We start from the raw sequence: 20,440 nt of genomic DNA on the forward strand, positions 1-20,440 counted from the left end.
GATACTTGCAATATAATTTCTTTTATATTTATATTTCAACTGATAATTATTGAAACATTAGTTTATTAATTTAAATGATGTTTATATTTAAAATATGGTGATTTATTATGATCAATTTTATATGATCAATATATGTATAATTAACCTACGGCACAGTAAAAATATACAAGATGATCGGTTGCACATGAAAGTACAGAAGATATAGATTTTGCACATTAAAATAACAAAACAAAATTTATATAAACATATGTTTGATTTGACCTTGCTTATAAGTTATAATTTGTTATATAGTTAATATATAGTTTATCCAAACCTGAATCCAAAACCTGAATATTATTGATTTTAACTTATTGAGATATTTAAAATCGATAATATACAAAACTTCAATCGATAGTATTGAAATACTTTGTCAATATGTCTATCAAGACTGGTTTTAAATTCGTACCATACCTAGCCTGTTTCAATATGTTTGACAATTCATTGATAAGATGTATTCATGTCTGTATTGAATTTAGAAATAGTCACTCTGAATAATTTCTTTGAAGATAGATAATTATTACATCATAAAACGAACTATAATTCAGAAACAAAGTCACATCAGGTATATGTTTATATGAACTTTTTTCTTATTTTAGCGTGTAGAATACACACCTGCTGTAGTTTCAATATGCAATCAGATATCTTGTATATATGTATATAGGAATAATACAATGATAAATTTTATTGTGTATTTTCTAAATTTACAAAATAGTATTACAATATATATAACTACAAGGAGCCTCTTACCATTTTTAATTTAAGTAAAATATTAACTAAATTTTACATGTTTTTTGAACTATATTATGGGTCAAAGTAAATTGGTAAATCTTTTTGTTGTTCTATCAATGTTGCAAGTGCGTTTTCCAAATTTTCTGGAAGATGGTCTAAAAGCATTCGCGGCATTATTACCATTTTTGTAAATTCTTCTGGCTGTGCCCACCTCATTTCATATTTCTTTTCATTTTTCTTTTTCTTACTATAAGTAAATAAAAAAATATCACATAATTATAGAAATATATCAATAAAAACTAACTAACTTACTATATTTATAGATACCTTTTTGTATCTGTTTCTGTATGCTTACATCTTGCCAGATGTAATATAAGACCAGCATTGTAAAGTCTCATTTTTGAAAATCTTCTTCGTGAAATATTTGATGTTAATACTGTGTTTTCCTAAAGACAAATCGCATAATTCATTAGACATAATCCAAATACATACATTCAAGTATTCATTTGGTGATGTTTATTACCACATTATTAATAGTTTCAGAATATGTTAATAAAGGAGACTGTCCTGGTATTGAATTAATGATATCAGAAGTTGTCCATGTTTTGTCGAGATCTTGTTCAGGTACACCATGTAATGCATACCCAAAGCCATTAAGAATTACTCTGTACTATTAAAACAAAGAAAATTATGAGAATTAATGAAGTTTCATATGTTAATCCCATGTTTCTACAAGGTATAAAAATTATAAGCAACAGAAAAAAAAATGAAAGTAAAGAAATATACCTTTGGTAATCGACATTCTGCAAGAGTGGCAAGCAAAGATGTTCTTAAATCTTCTGTACTTTCAACACTCAATCTCGTTACAAGATCATCTCCAAGGGTTACTGTTAATACAAATTCTTCTGTAACTTTAGCAGCACTCCGGCTAATAACTCCAGCTGTTTAAATAAATTTATTTTGTATTATTTTTTACTTAAAGTGATAAAGAAAATATTACAAGCATCTGAAGATATTACCTGGTGTAGAAAATGCATAAACTCTTAAATTCGGGTATTCAGGACGTAATAATATGCCCAGTAAAACTGCCACACCAGCACCTAAACTGTGACCTATAACAATTTCATGAATAAGCGATAGTAAAATTTCGTCATGTTACATAAGATTATTCTATTATTTAATTTAATAATAAAATTATAGTAACTTACCTGTTAATGCAAGAGTATAAGTGGGATATGTATTAAAAGCCATTTCTAAGATTTTATAATGGTGCAATTGTCTTAAAAGTGTTTTAGCTCCTAATATCATACCCTTATGTGCCTACAAAAGAAATTAATTTTTGTTTTAAATAATGCGCATAAACCCACATACAAGAAACCGCATTATACGTTCTATAAATACGTTCTAAACATGAGATGAATATAAATATTAATAGATAAAAAATGTTTAATTTTATATTTACTATTCAATATACCATTAATCAATGCAATTTTAATGAAGAACGTATAACGAATCGTTTATCTCTTTTTTGTTTTTATAAATTACAAACATAATTACCATGCTTCCTGAAGGTAGTCCAAGACATTCAAATGTCTCGGATGCTGCGGCGATATCTGTGATTAAATCTCTCAATGACAGAGAGCCTCGTACAATTATAACGATACTAGATGTTTTATGATCGACTATCACGCAAAAAGGTACCTGTAATTATATACAAAGATGTAAATTTTTTATAACAAGATATCTTTTTATTCTATTTCTTTCGAACGTAAGCTTACCTCACATAAATGATTCTTGAAACTAGCGAATAAAATGTCATCATTTGATAATTTTGATATGTATTTTACCCCCGATAAGTTACAGAAGCAACAATTGTCGTTCAGGATGACTTTCCGTTTTTTTCTAGCAAAATATAATGATGTAACAATACTGAATTGTACGAAAGATTTGTTTAAGTATGTCACGTTATGAAATTTACCGGAAGCAGGCACAGCAAGTTAAGTTTGGTATTAAACGAAAACATCCTGTACATATATGTTGATAACAAACGAACAAATGGCCGTAAGATGCAATCGATAATTTAAGGAAATGATGTGCATTTTCCAAGGTCATCCAACTGGGAGTTTCAGTAAAAATATCGCGTGCATCTAAAAAGAAAGGTTTTAATGGTTTTATCTTTATATTCTCATTAATGAACCATTGTTAATCGATAGTAGTCGTCGAATGAAATTGGATCGATTTGCATACCAACAGTATATTTCGGCCGAGAAAATAGATTTAAACTTTTCAATTCGTGCGTTTCGCGTTTCTGCCGAACTCGCAGTAGAATTAAGCCTGCCATAATGTCAGAAGGTACCAAATCCGTTCCTCGAAATAGTGCGCTGAGAAGACCTGAAGAAAAGTAATTATTTATAATATATGAAACAATCTAATTATATTAATCATATTATTATTTATATTTATATTAATTATAAGATTTTCAATGTCATTTGAATTATTTTTTCTAATGCGTTATGCTATTTAAAAAAAAAAGTCCTGCCTATGCAAATATCTGAACGAGGATGACGATGACAATTTTTGCAAAAAAATGAGTTTTAAGTCAAAATTTTTCATAAAAAGGATAAGGTAGATCGTCATGATTTTTCTATATAATTAAACGAATATTCAAGACTTCCCTGTTATATTTCTTCCGCTTGTTGTTAATTTTTTTTCTTTTATTTATTTATTTATTTTTTTTTTTGTAATAAACAAAGGAATCGCGATATAAGAGCAGAAAAGATAATGAATATCGCTATCCAAGCTCTAATTATAAATGTGGCAGGACTTTTTAAATCAGGCGTACCTATGTCTCACCAGCGACATGTTGGAAGGTCTCATTGGCCTTTTCGTCTTTCCTCATCCACCAAAGGAATTTGAATCTTCGCCGCCAGTTTCGCGATATCTTTCCATGCTTGATCGTGTCGTCTAGATCTTTCTCGCGTATATCCAACGAGCCAAGAGGATCGAAAACAAGAACAAAACCGAAGATGGTAAGGCCGATAAGGATCCAATTGAAAAATACCATTGCCTTTACGATGCTCATTGTGTACTGTTCTATCTCGCAATCTATGTTCTTACTGGAGATCCAAAGCGTTCCCAAAATGTTCCAATTTATTTCTGGTAGAATCATGAATATTCTGAAAATATATAAAAACGAATAGAGAAAATTTTTAGAATGTATAAGTAATGATTTGTTTGCTGATGATCATCAATTTACATGCAAGAAACAAAATAGTGCTATGATTTTGTTGGAGATCTCTTCCTCTCTCTTTCTCTCTTTTTCTCTCTCTCTTTTTGTTATTTAAAAATGTAATATTATTATATTATTTACTTACTTCACTGTGAGAAGCGGCTCAACATAACGGCGAGCGTGTGTATCCGTTATGGATCCTTTACTGCTATATCTTATGATAAAAAATGTAATAATTATAACTATAACAAGGATGGTTACTTCTCCTATTAAATATACACGGACTACATCGCCTCCTAGTTGACATCTCCAGGTACTTGCATAATATTTTACGCATCCTATTCCTATCAAGATCAACCTGTAAACATATGTGGAATGTTTTGTTATAAAAAAAAAAAGACAATCCATGGTATTTATCGGATTATATTTAGAAAATGTAGAAAATACAGCAATAAATGAAAATCATAAAATGATTAATATGTTTACGTAGACAAGACAAAAAATGTGACGTCAATAGAAGACAATTGATATGCTAATTGTCATTCATTGTTGATTACTCACCAAGTAAGGCGTATTAAAATTTCGAATAATCCAGGGTATACAAGATCATCCGTGGCTGCCAACCATTTTCGGCCGAAAAGCTTCAAGGCTGGCATTTTTCTGTAAAATATTTATTTGCAAAATTTGTTATACATGGATACACGAAGACAATTTTCTATTTTTATCAATTTATTACAATATAAATGATGATTTGATAAATCTATAGCTGTACAAGCTGTATGTAGAGAGATCCAGAATAGTGATTCTACGAAAATTCTTCGAAAGCTATGGTCTCTAATCTCGAGGTTTTCAATGTTCCATAATATTGAAAGGATACAGCATTTTTTATAATAACTATTTTTTTAAAATTTGTATGATCGTGCGTACTTTAAAACATATTAAATTTAGAATTCATTGAACACTCTGACATGACGTAGAGAAAGTTCCAAGAGAAAGTCTTCATTTATATCCTTTACATCCGAATATTGATAGATAATAGTTTAGAATGAACCACGACATTGAGAATGGCATTTAAAAGGGAGAGGAAATAAAAATCTAGATATATTATCTCATTGAGAAATTTTCATCGTTTCGTAATGATATGATTAATTGTAAGAAAAATAAATTACTTTATTGCGTTTAATTTGCATAATTTGCATAATGAGTGGTAGTGATAATGAATGATATATATTATTAATTTGTTTTTATGTATGTATGTAAATTGATATTATATATATGAATGAAGCTTGCTTACTAAACATGAGATTCAACTTATAATATAATATATAAGATATAATATCATTTTTGAAATTATCAAAGAAGAATGTGAAGTTATCTCGCAAGAATATCACAAAGAATGCGATATTTTATTATCGATAATAATAAAAAAATATAAAACAAAGAATCATTAATTCTAAAATGATCACCTGACAAAAATTTCTTCTCTTTGAAACTTGGTAAAATTTCTCTTCTCTCACAATTGGTAAATCGCACTTTTTTTTGTCGTAAATGTACAATAACTGTAGAAATATTTTACTTTTCATAAATATACAAAAACATAACGTAACGAAGATTTAAAGGATGATAGTGACGGTGAACGAATTGTTAAAAGATTCTTTGAATACCGCATGTACTTTCATTGTTATCTTCATGAAAAAAGTTTTTGCAAGAATGCTAAACGGTAAAAGAGGATTCTCCGAGAGGAAATGTAAGCGGCAATCGTAAGATACACACAGTGATACTCCGTCTGACTATTTGCGAAGTCTACTCGTTCACCTTGCTCTGTGACATCCTACGTTGAATTTCACGATTCGGTTGGCCGTCGATTGGTTCAGCGAATCGGCGCGAAGTACATTTTTTCTTCCTCAACCTGTCTTGCAGCACCTTCCTTTGCAATGTACAGGAAAGTATTCTTAAAAGGGAAGCTGTGTTCTCTCCTTTGACAAAGATAGAAATAAACCATATTTTACTTCGGAAGTTTCTATTATGCGCTATATTTTTTTTACAAATGTCATACTTCATATTGTCTTTCGAATCTTTAAGTATAATAAGATATTAATGAAAATTTATCGAGAGATTTAATAATTTGTTCTATTAGATTTTAGATATATATACATACATGTATATTTATCTAATCTAAAGTCTTGTGATAATCATAAAGTAGCTAAATCATAAAAGATAATGAAATAAAAGATTTAATATATATATATATATATATATATATATATATATATATATATATATACACATATACATGTATGTAAAAGGAAAACATACCTCGTTCGCAAATATATATATATTTGCGAAAGAAAAAAAAGCATATCTCGTTCTCGTATATATATATATATATATATATATATATATATGTATATTCGCGTATTTTTTCATATTTATTTTTTCGCTTTTAATATTCATTGTATATTTCTTTCGTTTCTTAGAATAAAATGAATATAATAATGTATCTCATAATTATCCGTTCGACCTTCCATATTTATTTTTATCCTCTCATTTTAGCCTTTTTTAAATATAAAATCAATTTTGTAATTATATTGAAGATAAAACGAGATTTCGAATATTTTTTACGGTACCTTCTTAAGAAAAGAAAAATTGCCTAAAAATAAGAATTGTTCGACTTTTGTGCCAAATGAATTATATTATTAATTAGAATATCAATTGAATGATACATCCCCTACGAGAAAGATCAAATACAAATAAGAATTTATCGTATTCAGGAGTTCGTTTGAAAATGGCTTTGACGAACTTTCACTTGTTTTCCTCTTAACTCAAAGTCCTCTTCAATGACCTAGTTACTTATGTACACGTATACATAAACGTTTATATACGTATATATATGTATACGATGCATATCATGCGTTCCTTCTTTCGTGTTGGATTCCATATAATTGCTGCCGCAGCTTGATGTTGCAGCATCAGCAATTCGAAAGAATAAATAATTATTTTAACTCGTAGAATTTCAAGATATAAATCTATTTTTTTAATCGTTCTTATACGAACAAAATAATAATTATCAGCTTCTTGAAATATATTCTTGAAAATCTAATGAAAAAGGGATAAGAATCATTATAAAATTATTGTTATTCCGTGGATTTATAAATTTTGAAATAAAAAACACATTACGAGTCTGATTTGGAAAAATTATTTAAGAAATTTAAAATACCTTTAAAAAAAACAATATAAATAATTTTTTTGTTTTAATGTGAACTATGTATTCTTGAGTTTCGTTGTTATGCAAACGTGAAGCGTCTTGTATTTTATTATTGTATTAGGTTTGATAGATTTTTTGTACAAGAAAAGAAAAGAAATAATTTTAAACTGTGACTCTTTCTGCACAGCAATTTCCATGTAGTGAAGGTCATATGATGCAAATATGTGTGTTTGTTCCTGGTATATAATGTACATATGTATTATAATATCATAGATTTAATTAGCTATGCTTATAAATAGAATGTAATTAAAACTTTAAACATTTGTAAGCTTTTAACTACGTTTATCTTTCATTTACATGTTTATCATTATCGTAATTCGATATAATACATTTTATACGATTAATGTTATTTACATTATCGCACATATATATGTAAATTATATGAAGTTTTCTATAGAAAATCACGATAATTAATACATTATTATATATTATGAATTATTTTATTATTATTTTTTGTTTTATTTGACTATTAGATTTATTTTAAAATTATAAATTGGATTAAATCAAAGTCTACGTAGTTCAAAATCGAATTATGGAAAATATTGCTGTATATGCATAAAAAAAATTTTTGCAAATATTTATTTTTTTGAAACCACATACGTCAATTAAAAAATTTTCCTCGTTCAATTTTATTCTCAGACATTGATTTTCTTTGAAATGAAATTGCCTTTTTTAAAACTACAATAATATTGAGTTTCATTTGTTATGCATGATGAAGAATTCATTCATGCTAAATATATGATTGAAGAATTTATTTTTAATAATTCTTAAGATTGTTATATTTTATTATTTAAAATAATGTCTTTCGTAAGCACACAAAATGTTCCGCGAGATTATACGATGCCGGCGATACAGCAACGAATCGCTGAGTTATTAAAAAGAAGAGTTGCATTAGAAAGAATTCCTGGAGAAACTATAGAAGAACGCCTTGTGTGTAGTTTAAATTATTATATGTAGATGAATTACTTTAATTCATCAATATTTTATTAAAAAAGCAGAATTTCTAATGGATTTATAGGCAAAATATAAAGAACAAAGAAATTTTAGACATGGTCTTTTAAGAAATACACATCAGATGGTATTGGAAATAGCAGCATTTATTTTAAATTTAGCACCAGAGATTTTGGAAGAAGGAATTATTGACAAAGATGAGTATGTGAATACATTTAATAATTTCTTTAAGGAAGGTGGAAAGCGAGCTATTATTATACATTATCAATATATGACACCACCATCAATAGGTACTATATTTTCTTGAACTATTTAAAAGTAATATAAAAATGATATTATCTGCCTATATTATATCTTTTAAACAATTATTTCAGAATCTGGTAGATGGACGCCACAGTATGAACATGAAAAGCAAATTCTGCGTTGTTGTATAACTGATGGTACTACTGAGCAGTTTTATGGCAAATCAATAATAGTTTATCGCTTAAGAACAGATATTGAATTTGAACCAAAACACTTGATGGATGTTAGTAATTTCATTTATTTATTATTTGATTAATTATACTTGAGAAAGTAATTACTCACAAATTTTTTTAATTATAATGTAGAATGAAATATGTCAAATATTCTTATGTCTTTATATTTCTCTATTAATCTATACAGGAAACATATTATGCATATGCAGAAGTTGATCTTACTTCACAAAGTCCTATTGCTGCGATATCAGATTTAATTTCACGATTAAATGAACCAGCAATAAAAGCTAATGTACAATGGGGTGAATTGTCCAAGACAGAAAGAGGTTTTATAACGGCAAAAAATTTTATACATGATTTTAGCGATTTCTGCGAATTTCTTAATAGTATGTGGTATTTATATTATTTAAATTATTCAATTGGATATTTAATACTGAGAATTTATAGAAGTTTTGCTTTATAAAATTATTGTTTTTATAAAATTATACTTAATTTTATTTGTACATTATTTACAGCGATAAATATTGATCTTCAAGGTATTGTAAATTTCGAAATTAATTGGGATCTTTATAATAAATATTTGACAACACAACAAAATGTAGAACTAAATGCAAAAAATCGTGAAGTTGTTGAAACAGGAGAAAGGAATGTTCAAATTTGGATGAAAACGATGGAACGAGTTAGAATTTGTATTATATTATAATTTATATTTATAAAGTCATGAATATTATATTCGTTTTTTGTATTAGGCAATTGTGGAAAGTCAGCAATTACGGAGAGAAACTGAAGTAATTGGACCTACGGGTGAACTTGCTTACTGGAGACGATTACTTATCCGTTTTTCATCAATTATAGAATGTATTAAATCACCATATACTCAAGCATTTATTGAATTATTGATTCGTTCAAATTCCAAATTGATGAAAGTATGTATATTCATTACTTGTAACATTTTGAAAACTTTCATACAAGCATTTTGACTTATGTTACTATGTTTTTTTTTTATATATTAATTGTGTATTAATTCTTTATTTAAAATACATCATGTATTGCAATTATATAGAAATGGAAGAAATTGATCAACCATGTTATAACAGTGCAAATATTAGCTCAGGACAATGTAACTTATTTATATGCTTTAGAAAAATTTACTAAACCATTATATAGATTAGATCCAACTAAAATAGGAAAATATTTACCTGCACTTATGTATGTTGTACGTATGGTCTATGCTACATCAAGATTTTTTAATACAAGAAGAATGATAACAGCTGTATTTGTAAAGGCACAGTATTTTTCAAATTATTCATTGAATGATTACTATTATGTATAATATTATATTTATGTTTATATTACATTTTATAGATGACAAACCAAATGATATTAGCTTGTAAAGGATATTTAACATATGATGGTACATTACAGATTTGGCATGATTCTAAATCTAGCATTATATCTAGAATAAAAGTACTTTCTATAAATCTTTATTATATAGATATTTTTATTTGATTTTTAATTTCAGAATTAATTTTTATTATTTATTATACTACTTCTTAGGATTGTATTGCTCTTTACACGCAATATTATGAATATTATGATGAAATGTGTAAAAAAGTAAAAGAATGTGCTGATGAAAAACCATTTGAAGTATCAGATATGTATGTTTTTGGAAAATTTAAGACTTTCAAAAAAAGATTAATAAAAGTGAGTGCTTAGATGATTGTGTTATATATAAAACATAACTTTTAATAATAATTATATTTTTATTATAGATCATGGATGTATTTGAAATTACTTTAACATACTCCATTCTCCAAAGTTCTACTCTAGAGGGAATAGATGCATTCAATGCTAAATTTATAAGTTTTTTTAATAGAATTTCCTCAAAAAACTACGATCCTTTAGATCATAGAAAACCATATTTCAATTCGGATTATGATGAGTTTAAGAATGATGTAGCAAAAACTGAAATTGAACTTAGAACATTTTTTTATGATACTGTATCTGTAACAACAAATATTGAAACAGCTTTGATTATAGTAGCGAGGTAATAGTTTACAATATTAATCTCTTATAAAATCGTATTGCTCATTGTTTAATTTGTATTTAATTTTATAATTTATATAGATTTCAGAAATTAAATTTAAAATGTTTAAGAATTGATAGGAAATATTTAGAACTTACAAACGTATATCAAAATGAAATAGAGGAAATGCGAGATAGATATAACGAGGACAGATCTTCTCCACCGATACCGCGTAATATACCATCTATTGCTGGTAGAATATTTTGGATACGACAATTATATAGACGTATTGAAGGGCCAATGAATGTGTTTAAGACTCGTAAACGCGTTATCACTCATGAATACATGCAAAAGTGTATCAAATTATATAATGCTATAATCAGTGTTTTTATACATTATGAAATAATATATCATAAATCATGGTATGACTCTTGTGAGATTGTAAGTATAAAATAATAACAAGTTTATATATAATATATATATTATTGCACATCTATTAATTAATATATAATTTAGGTTCGATTAGCTTTATCAGCTCCATTGTTTGTACGCCATCCAAAAACAAATAAATACTGTTTAAATTTTGATCGTTTTATTTTGGAGGTAATACGAGAATCTGAACATATGTCTAGATTTGGATTGGAAGTACCTGATTTTATACAAATTATAACAATTTGTAAAGAAAAGATTTTTTCTTCATATAATGAAGTCAAAAATTTACTTGAAGAAAATGATGCATTAAGGTATGTAATTTTAATGTAACATAATTATTCACAATATAAAAAGTTATTTTACTGTGATTTTCAGACGATCTATACCAATTATATTCTTGAATTTAATAAAAATTGCATTGGTCGATCTTGAAGTTGCTTTCCAACCATGTTTATCAGTTATTTCTTGGGCATCCTTGAAAATATCAAATACTTGTGAAAATATTAAAGTAAAACTTCTGGAATTACAGAATTTTGTTAAGGAAATAAAAGATATGAAAGAAACAAGAGTAGATGAAATGCTGGAATTAATAAGTAGCACAACATTATTAAAAATTAATAATTATCCAAAAACACCAGCTGAATTTTTAACAGATAATATACATTTTATTAATATTGTTGCTAATGATTTGGAAGTTAAGTCATCAATGGCTGAACAAGTTGTTATAAAAATTATCAATAAATTTATGGATCTTATTACGGATCCTAATTTTCAAGATATTAAATATGATTGGATGGATCCTGAACAATTGACTAAACCAGTTGGATCCGCTACAAAATTAATTAGTGGACCATATGAAACAGGTATATATATTTATTACATATAATGAATGATAAAGATGATTCTGCTTCAATATAGTTTTCTGCATACCAGAAATCAAAGTTCTTGATGTTTTATAGTACTAATATTTAGGTTTCGCCCCTGTTTCTAAAATTATTAATATAACTCAGATACATAATGATTGCATGGAATTGTTTGCATATTTTAATAATAAAATGATGGAAGCTTTGATAAAATGTACTAAGAGTACCCTCGAATTATTGAGAAAAAAAGTAGAAACAACAAGGTATTATTAAAAATTCTCATATAATAATTATCAAATATTATACTTTAAGTTTCTCTTTCTACAGTTCTTTACTTCCTAATAATTTCCAATTAAATGATAATCCACTCATGTTCACACAATTTGTCTTACAAATCCCAAATATTGTAACAGTACCATCCATAGAAGAATTGCAAAATAATTTTGAACAAGTTATAATAAGTATAATAGATACTCATAAAAGCATTATTCTATGGGGACAGCGATATCATTTACCTGATAGAAAAATGTCGTTTAATGGTAACATATTTTAGAAAAACGAATAAAAATTTTAAATGGAATATTGCTAAGTTAAGTTTTGTTTCACTTATAGAACGTACTACTAAAAATTTAAAAAATTATTATTCAATTATTTCTGATCACAAGGAAATTATTCGAGTTACTATGGGTTTACAAGGTATTATTTTAATGTTGAAGGATGATATTACAATTCTTGGCAATGTAATTTTATTAAATAATATACATTTAAAATGATATTATTTTTATAACATAGAATTAATTATTATAACTTATTTTCTTGTAAATAATAGTCATATCTAAAATATTCATACATATGGGATGAGAATAAAGAACAAATAATACAAAAATTTGTTGAATCCGAACCCATAACTCAAGAAATAAAAGAAAAATTTTTAGAATATGAGAATTTACTTACAGAGATTAACAATCTTCCAGACTTACATATTATTGGTCCTATAGAAATAAGAATGGGTATGATGATTACACCGATAATTTATTTACATTTTATTTTAATTATAATTTTCATTAAAATTACAGGAAAATTGAAGCTTGCCTTTTCAGTAGAAGCAAGTGCATGGAAAAAATTACTAGGATCTGCATTGTCCATTAATTATAAAAATAAATTGATGAAGATCAGTGAATATATTAATGAAAAAAATAAAGTTCTTCTTAGACCAATAAAAGATTTAGAGGATGTACGTATTGCCATGAAATGTTTGAGTATTATACGAGATGATTTTATAACTTTTGATATGGAATTGATTTTAATTGAAGAAACTTATACTTTGATGGGACATTTTAATATTGATATATTGAAAGAAGAACAAGATATAGTTGATAGTTTACGTTTCAATTTTAACAATATGTTGGATATGGTACACAACCTATTATATTATTTAAAGTGTAGATATTTAATTTTTTATTAATATTATTTTTAATAATAAATTACAATTTACCACACATTTTGTCAGTTACGTAAATATATGTCTTTTCAAAGTGATCATTTAATTATCTATTTAAATTATATTTTCATTTTACAATACAGTAATAAAATGTCAAAATTGAATGCACCAACAATATGGAAAAAATCTATTTTTATATATTATATTATTGGTGTATTCAATTCTGACATTTTATTACTGTATTGTAAAATGAAAATATAGTTTAAATAGATGATTAAATGATCACTTGGAAAAGACACATATTCATGTAACTGGTGAAAAATGTGTGGTAATTTGTAATTTATTATTAAAAATAATATTAATAAAAAATTAAATATCTACATAGGCAAAGAAAGTTCAAGAAACTATATGTGAGATGCAAGAGCCATTGAAAAAAGAATTAATAGAAGGTGTTGCAATTCTTATAGAAGATGTTGCACAATTTGATGTGGACTTTGAATTAGAAGGTCCTATGATTGAAGGAATACCAGCTGCAGAAGCTAGTGAAAGGTTTGCTGCTTGATATTTTATAATTATTATGTATTTTATTTTATGTAAAAATTATCTTCATAATTTAATCCATATTATTGGATAATAGAGTTGTAGCATTTCAAGCACGTTTTGACGAGTTATGGGATAGATATGAAACTTATAGTAGCGGTGAAACTTTATTTGGAATACCCGTAAGAGAGTATCCTGAATTACAGCACAGGAAAAGAGAACTTAATTTGTTACAAAAATTATATTCATTATATGCACAAGTTATACGAACAATAGATAGTTACTACAGTATAGCTTGGTCTGATATTGACATTGAATCTATTGTAGCTGAATTAACAGAATTTCAAAATAAGTAAGAAAGAATAATAAAAGAAAAATTTACAAGTATTCATTTTTAATAAATATTTGATAAATGTAATTAATGTTTCTATTATTATTTAATTTCAGGTGTCGGAGATTACCTAAAGCTATGAGGGAATGGCCTGCTTATATTGATTTAAAGAAAAAAATCGATGATTTTAGTGAGACATGCCCATTACTTGAAATGATGGCAAATAAGGCTATGAAAGCTCGGCATTGGGAACGGATGTCCAAGTTATGTCATTTCTTCTTTGATGTAGAATCTGAGACATTTACACTAGCAAATGCTCTAGAAGCACCTTTATTAAAATATAAAGATGACGTTGAGGTATATTTCACACAATACATTTAAATTAATTTTATAATTTATTCAGTATTTATGATTAATATCATTATCATATATATTATGCTTTTAATATTATTCAGGACATATGTATTAGTGCAGTAAAAGAAACAGACATAGAACGTAAACTAAAACAAGTGATTGCTGACTGGGCTGTTGTAAATTTACAGTTTTCTCATTTTAAACAAAGAGGAGAGTTATTGCTTAAAGGAGTTGAAACAGCTGAAATAATATCTCAACTTGAAGACAGTTTGATGGTGATCAGTTCTTTAATGGCAAACCGGTATAAATTTCATTATATTTGTATTAAATAGAAGATAATTATATATAATATATTTTATAGATACAATACATATTTCAAGAAAGATATTCAATTATGGCAAAAGAAATTAAGTAATACATCAGAAATATTGTCCACGTGGTTAATCGTACAAAATTTATGGGCCTATTTAGAAGCTGTATTCATCGGTGGTGATATATCAAAGCAACTTCCAGCTGAAGCAAAACGCTTTAATGTAAAATAAAATAACAAAATAAGTATAATTAAAAAAAAGATAAATAATTTATAAAAATATTATAAAATATCATAATAATTAAATATTTTATCTATTAATGCATATGATAGTATAGTAGTATTAAAACATTCACATTTATCGAAATAGTCAATTGATAAGTCATGGGTTAAAGTTATGAATCGTGCACATGATAAACTAAATGCAGTGGAAACGTGTACAGAAGATGAAACTATGGGTCAACTCTTACCTTATTTGTTAGAACAGTTAGAATCTTGTCAGAAATCTCTTAGTGGGTGAGTTAATAGAATTAAAAAATATGCTACAAACATAACAATTATTTGATTTAATATTAAAATTGGTTATTCAAACAGATATCTGGAAACAAAACGTGTTATATTTCCAAGATTTTGTTTCATATCTGATCCAACATTATTGGAAATTCTTGGACAAGCTGCTGATTGTCATGCTATACAAAATTATTTAGATGGTTTCTTTGATAATATTGGAAAGGTAATTAAATTTGTATAATATATAATGAATTTTATTTATTAAATATATCTTTATTTTCACTAGTTGGAATTTTCTGAAAAGGAATATGAAAATATTATAGCAATGTATTCTCGCGAAAAAGAGAAAATCGTACTTGAAAAAGTAGTTGTATGTTTAGGTGGTGTAGAAAATTGGTTAAATATGTTACTATCTGTACATCAATTGTCGGTTGCCGCTGTAATTGCACAAGGAATGAGTTTGTTAAATACTCCTGATTTTGATATAATATCATTGATAGATAATTCTGTATTGCAAGTAAGAAGTTTTATAAAATATTATTAAATATGCATATATTTTTTACTAATACATAAAATTCGATCAGGTTGCATTGCTTGCAATTCAAGTTATATGGACTCGTGATGCTGAAGCGGCAATGAATGCATCAAGACGAGATAAAACCATCATGCGTAAAACTAACGAGTGGTTTTTGGATTTATTAAATGCTCTAATAGAAGTAACTGTGAAGGATCTTACATCATATGCTAGAAAAAAATATGAAGCTTTAATTACAATTCATGTACATCAAAGGTAAGAAACAAATAGTTTTATAGGAAAATGTATACAATATTTTATTGGAAAATGTAAAATTTATACTTTAATACATTTTTGATGTATAATAATTATATTTATTTTAAATAAAAAATACAAAATATTGCAGAGATATATTTGACGAGTTATATCATTTAAAAATTCGAAATGTACAAGATTTTGAGTGGCTGAAGCAAAGTAGATTCTATTATAATGATGATAAGGAACAAATTCTGATTAGAATTACAGATGTAGAATTTATCTATCAAAATGAATTTTTGGGTTGTAGCGAGAGACTCGTTATTACACCTCTCACAGATAGATGTTATATAACACTTTCACAAGCCGTTGGTAAACATTGAAAAAATATAAGTTTATAGTGATAATATATTATATGCTATTATTATGCTTATTTATTATTTATATAGGTATGAATTTTGGTGGTGCACCAGCAGGTCCTGCTGGTACTGGAAAAACAGAAACTACAAAAGATATGGGAAAAGCATTAGGAAAATACGTTGTCGTATTTAATTGTTCTGATCAAATGGATTTTCGTGGTTTAGGTAGAATATTTAAAGGATTGGCACAAGCAGGTATTTGGGGTTGTTTTGATGAATTCAATCGGATAGAATTACCTGTACTTTCTGTTGCTGCTCAACAAATAGCAATTGTGCTTAATGCAAGGAAAGAAAGAAAAACACATTTTCTTTTTAGGTAACATTAAAATAATATTTAATCATTCTTAAATCAAACTCTTAGGATCAAATCCTAACATTATTTACAGTGATGGTGAAACATATAAACTTAATTACGAAGTTGGAATATTTATTACAATGAATCCAGGCTATGCTGGACGACAAGAATTACCAGAGAATTTAAAAATACAATTTAGAAGTGTAGCTATGATGGTCCCAGATAGACAAGTACTTTTTTATTAGAGTTTATGCAGAAATTTTATTAATTTTAATATCTTATATTTCAATTTTATTCTTTTTAGATAATTATGCGCGTCAAACTTGCAGCCTGCGGCTTTTTACAGAATATCATGTTAGCACGGAAATTTTTTACACTATATGCTTTGTGTGAAGAACAGCTTAGTAAACAAGTGCATTATGATTTTGGTTTACGAAATATTTTATCGTGTTTACGAACACTTGGTGCACAAAAGCGTGCACGTCCTAATGAATCAGAGGAAACAACGCTAATGAGAGTACTTCGGTATAATCAATTTATTACAGATGTGATATAAATTATCTCAAATATAATAACCATATTTATATTAATAATATTATATTTTTTCAGAGATATGAACTTATCGAAATTAGTAGATGAAGATGAACCTCTGTTTATATCACTCATTGAAGATATGTTTCCAGGGATCAAATTAACGACACAAACATATAAAGAATTACAGAAAGGAATAGAAGATGCTACAGTTGATTTAGGAATAATGAATCATCCTGAATGGAATTTAAAAACTATTCAAGTAAGAAAGCAATTATTGTAGCCAAAATGTTAATTATTAACATTTAATAAATGAATATTTATTAACTATATTAATATATATATATAATTTAGCTCTATGAAACATCTTTAGTTCGTCATGGTCTGATGGTGCTTGGTCCTACAGGAACTGGAAAAACTCGATGTATGTGGGCATTAATGAAAGCTCTAACACAAATGGGTATATTTCATAAAGAAGTTAGAATGAACCCTAAAGTATGTATAATACATACTGTATTAATATTATTACTTTTTATAAATCTAAAAAGAGATATGTGATTTATTATTTACTTCAGGCTATAACAGCATCACAAATGTTTGGTAAATTGGATGTTGCAACAAATGATTGGACAGATGGTATATTTTCGACATTATGGAGAAGATCTGTTCAAATGAAAAAAACTGAACATTTATGGATTGTATTAGACGGACCAGTTGATGCAGTATGGATCGAAAATTTAAATTCAGTATTAGATGACAATAAAACCTTAACTTTAGCAAATGGAGATCGAATAATTATGTCTTCAACTAGTAAATTAGTATTTGAACCAGATAATGTTGATAATGCATCACCAGCAACGATATCACGCATGGGAATGGTCTTCATTAGTTCTTCTGTATTAAAATGGCATAACATATTAGAGGTGACTTTTATTTGGAATTCAAGATTTTGCATATTGTGAATCATTAATATCTTTAGGCCTGGCTAAAGACGCGTCCAAATCAAGAAGTGGACATATTACGTTCACTATTTCGTAAAATATATGATGATGCTCTTGTATTTGTCTTAACAAAGCTTCAGGCAAAGATGACGCTTTTGGAAGCAATTTACATACGTCAAACTACTGATCTATTAAATGGCTTGCTTACAAACAATGATAGTAAGTTTACACAAGAACAAGTGTTATGTAATAATACTCTCATATTTGACGTTTATTTTTTTATGTTTTATAATTTTCAGAAATATTAAATAACATCCATATAGAAAAATTATTCTTATTTTCTATTATGTGGAGTCTAGGAGCAGTGTTAGAACTTGATGCACGTTATGCTTTACAAGAGTTTCTTTTAGCTCATAAATCGCATTGTCATTGGCCAACTGTAGAAGTTAATATAAATATTATTATTTCCATTTATTACATAATACATTTATATTAATATATTGTAGGAAGATGAAACAATTTTCGAATATTTAGTATCCGATCAAGGATCTTGGATACATTGGAATGATATGGTTCCAGAATTTGAATATCCTTCAGATCATGTTTTGAAATATTATAAAATATTAGTTCCTAATGTAGATAATACAAGAACATTATTTTTAATTGATATAATAGCAAAACAAGAGAAAGCAGTTCTTCTAATTGGTAAAATAATATATTTTTATTAATAAGTGTGTTTATATCTTTTTTACATATCTTTTATAAAATAAATATAATTAATAAAATATTATATTGTATATAGGAGAGCAAGGTACTGCAAAAACAGTTATGATTAAAAGTTATATGTCTAATTTTGATTCTGAATATCATCTTCAAAGGTCCTTTAATTTTTCATCGGCTTCTACACCCAATATGGTTCAGGTAATTACAACAAAAATACTAAATATAAATATTAATAATATTTACATGCAAATACGAATAAATATGTTTCCGTAGCGTGTATTTGAAAGTTATGTTGAAAAACGCGTTGGAAATACTTACGGACCTCCTAGTGGACGAAAACTTACTGTTTTCATAGATGATATAAATATGCCTGAAATAAATGAATGGGGTGATCAAATAACAAATGAAGTTGTTCGTCAATTAATGGAATATAAAGGATTTTATTCATTGGACAAACCTGGTGACTTCAGTACGTTACAAGATATTATGATACTTGCTGCTATGATTCATCCAGGAGGTGGTAGAAACGATATACCACCAAGGTTAAAGCGACAATTTAATATTTTTAATTGTACATTACCATCTAATAAATCTATGGATGCTATTTTTGGTAAGTTTTATGTTTATTTTATTATTTAAAATATAATTACATGTTATATATATTCATCATCTTTTTCTCTCTTAGATATATTTAATATTTATTGCTTTTAATCAGGTAAAATTGGCCAAGGATACTTTTGCTTGACTAGATTTTCTGAAGTTATAGTGAATTTTATACCAAAATTAGTACCTTTAACACGAATCTTATGGCAAAAAACCAAAATAAAAATGTTGCCCACTCCAGCAAAATTTCATTATGTTTTTAATTTAAGAGATTTGTCACGTATTTGGGAAGGTATTCTTAAAATTGAAAGGGCCGAATGTGAAACTATTACAACATTATTAAAACTTTGGGATCACGAATGCTCTCGTGTAATATCTGATAGATTTATAACGGCTGAAGATAATAAATGGTTTCATAATGCATTAAAGCAAACTGCAGAAGAAATTTTGGATACAGAATTTCGATATTATGAAGATGTAGAAACATATTTTGTTAATTTTTTACGCGATCCTCCAGAACCAACAGGAGATGAACCAGAGGATTTTGTCTTTGAAGCACCAAAAATTTATGAGGAGATACCAAGGTGCATAAGTATAATAATTTATACAGAGTAAGGGCTATGTTCTATATTTAAGCTGAATTTTAATTTGGATATATTCATT

The 20,440-nt window shown here is 26.9% G+C and overlaps 2 protein-coding genes across 20 annotated transcripts in view; one reads left to right on the forward strand and one right to left on the reverse strand.

Annotated features, from left to right (window-relative positions):
• Positions 1–20,440, forward strand: part of LOC124949025 (dynein axonemal heavy chain 8) — a 28,771-nt gene that overhangs the window by 888 nt on the left and 7,443 nt on the right. For 5 of the 12 annotated variants that reach the window (XM_047493469.1, XM_047493471.1, XM_047493467.1 and 2 more), the window contains exons 3-37: positions 8,446–8,503; positions 8,588–8,739; positions 8,877–9,075; positions 9,205–9,368; positions 9,439–9,615; positions 9,753–9,974; positions 10,055–10,156; positions 10,247–10,393; positions 10,462–10,736; positions 10,817–11,156; positions 11,232–11,458; positions 11,502–12,010; positions 13,087–13,424; positions 13,837–14,000; positions 14,089–14,343; positions 14,439–14,679; positions 14,778–14,977; positions 15,038–15,209; positions 15,357–15,502; positions 15,581–15,719; positions 15,783–16,013; positions 16,081–16,286; positions 16,417–16,637; positions 16,715–17,000; positions 17,071–17,209; positions 17,284–17,504; positions 17,589–17,772; positions 17,865–18,005; positions 18,086–18,433; positions 18,490–18,670; positions 18,751–18,890; positions 18,958–19,156; positions 19,254–19,372; positions 19,448–19,784; positions 19,890–20,361. In XM_047493469.1, the coding sequence (XP_047349425.1) occupies positions 8,446–8,503; positions 8,588–8,739; positions 8,877–9,075; positions 9,205–9,368; positions 9,439–9,615; positions 9,753–9,974; positions 10,055–10,156; positions 10,247–10,393; positions 10,462–10,736; positions 10,817–11,156; positions 11,232–11,458; positions 11,502–12,010; positions 13,087–13,424; positions 13,837–14,000; positions 14,089–14,343; positions 14,439–14,679; positions 14,778–14,977; positions 15,038–15,209; positions 15,357–15,502; positions 15,581–15,719; positions 15,783–16,013; positions 16,081–16,286; positions 16,417–16,637; positions 16,715–17,000; positions 17,071–17,209; positions 17,284–17,504; positions 17,589–17,772; positions 17,865–18,005; positions 18,086–18,433; positions 18,490–18,670; positions 18,751–18,890; positions 18,958–19,156; positions 19,254–19,372; positions 19,448–19,784; positions 19,890–20,361 (7,652 nt within the window). Of the gene's footprint in view, positions 1–8,445; positions 8,504–8,587; positions 8,740–8,876; positions 9,076–9,204; positions 9,369–9,438; positions 9,616–9,752; positions 9,975–10,054; positions 10,157–10,246; positions 10,394–10,461; positions 10,737–10,816; positions 11,157–11,231; positions 11,459–11,501; positions 12,011–13,086; positions 13,425–13,836; positions 14,001–14,088; positions 14,344–14,438; positions 14,680–14,777; positions 14,978–15,037; positions 15,210–15,356; positions 15,503–15,580; positions 15,720–15,782; positions 16,014–16,080; positions 16,287–16,416; positions 16,638–16,714; positions 17,001–17,070; positions 17,210–17,283; positions 17,505–17,588; positions 17,773–17,864; positions 18,006–18,085; positions 18,434–18,489; positions 18,671–18,750; positions 18,891–18,957; positions 19,157–19,253; positions 19,373–19,447; positions 19,785–19,889; positions 20,362–20,440 lie in introns of those variants that run through there. The other 7 variants (XM_047493472.1, XM_047493468.1, XM_047493470.1 and 4 more) reach the window with 7 other exon arrangements.
• On the reverse strand, positions 81–5,806 carry LOC124949026 (diacylglycerol lipase-beta-like). Of its 8 annotated transcripts, none has more exons than XM_047493487.1 (14): positions 5,662–5,801; positions 4,559–4,657; positions 4,143–4,355; positions 3,622–3,944; positions 3,016–3,159; positions 2,747–2,915; positions 2,547–2,670; positions 2,326–2,469; positions 2,079–2,088; positions 1,788–1,880; positions 1,555–1,709; positions 1,292–1,438; positions 1,096–1,214; positions 81–1,015 (listed from the first exon to the last, which is right to left on the reverse strand). In XM_047493487.1, the coding sequence occupies exons 1-14, from the start codon at positions 5,664–5,666 to the stop codon at positions 841–843; spliced, it is 1,920 nt and encodes a 639-aa protein (XP_047349443.1). In that variant the 5' UTR covers positions 5,667–5,801; the 3' UTR covers positions 81–840. The 8 variants fall into 8 exon arrangements, with proteins under 8 accessions (XP_047349443.1, XP_047349437.1, XP_047349436.1 ...); XM_047493481.1 differs by having other exon boundaries at positions 82–1,015; positions 1,295–1,438; positions 1,977–2,088; XM_047493480.1 differs by having other exon boundaries at positions 83–1,015; positions 1,977–2,088; positions 5,662–5,806.

Source organism: Vespa velutina, chromosome 5 (assembly GCF_912470025.1).
Source record: "Vespa velutina chromosome 5, iVesVel2.1, whole genome shotgun sequence".
Lineage (NCBI taxonomy): Eukaryota > Metazoa > Arthropoda > Insecta > Hymenoptera > Vespidae > Vespa > Vespa velutina.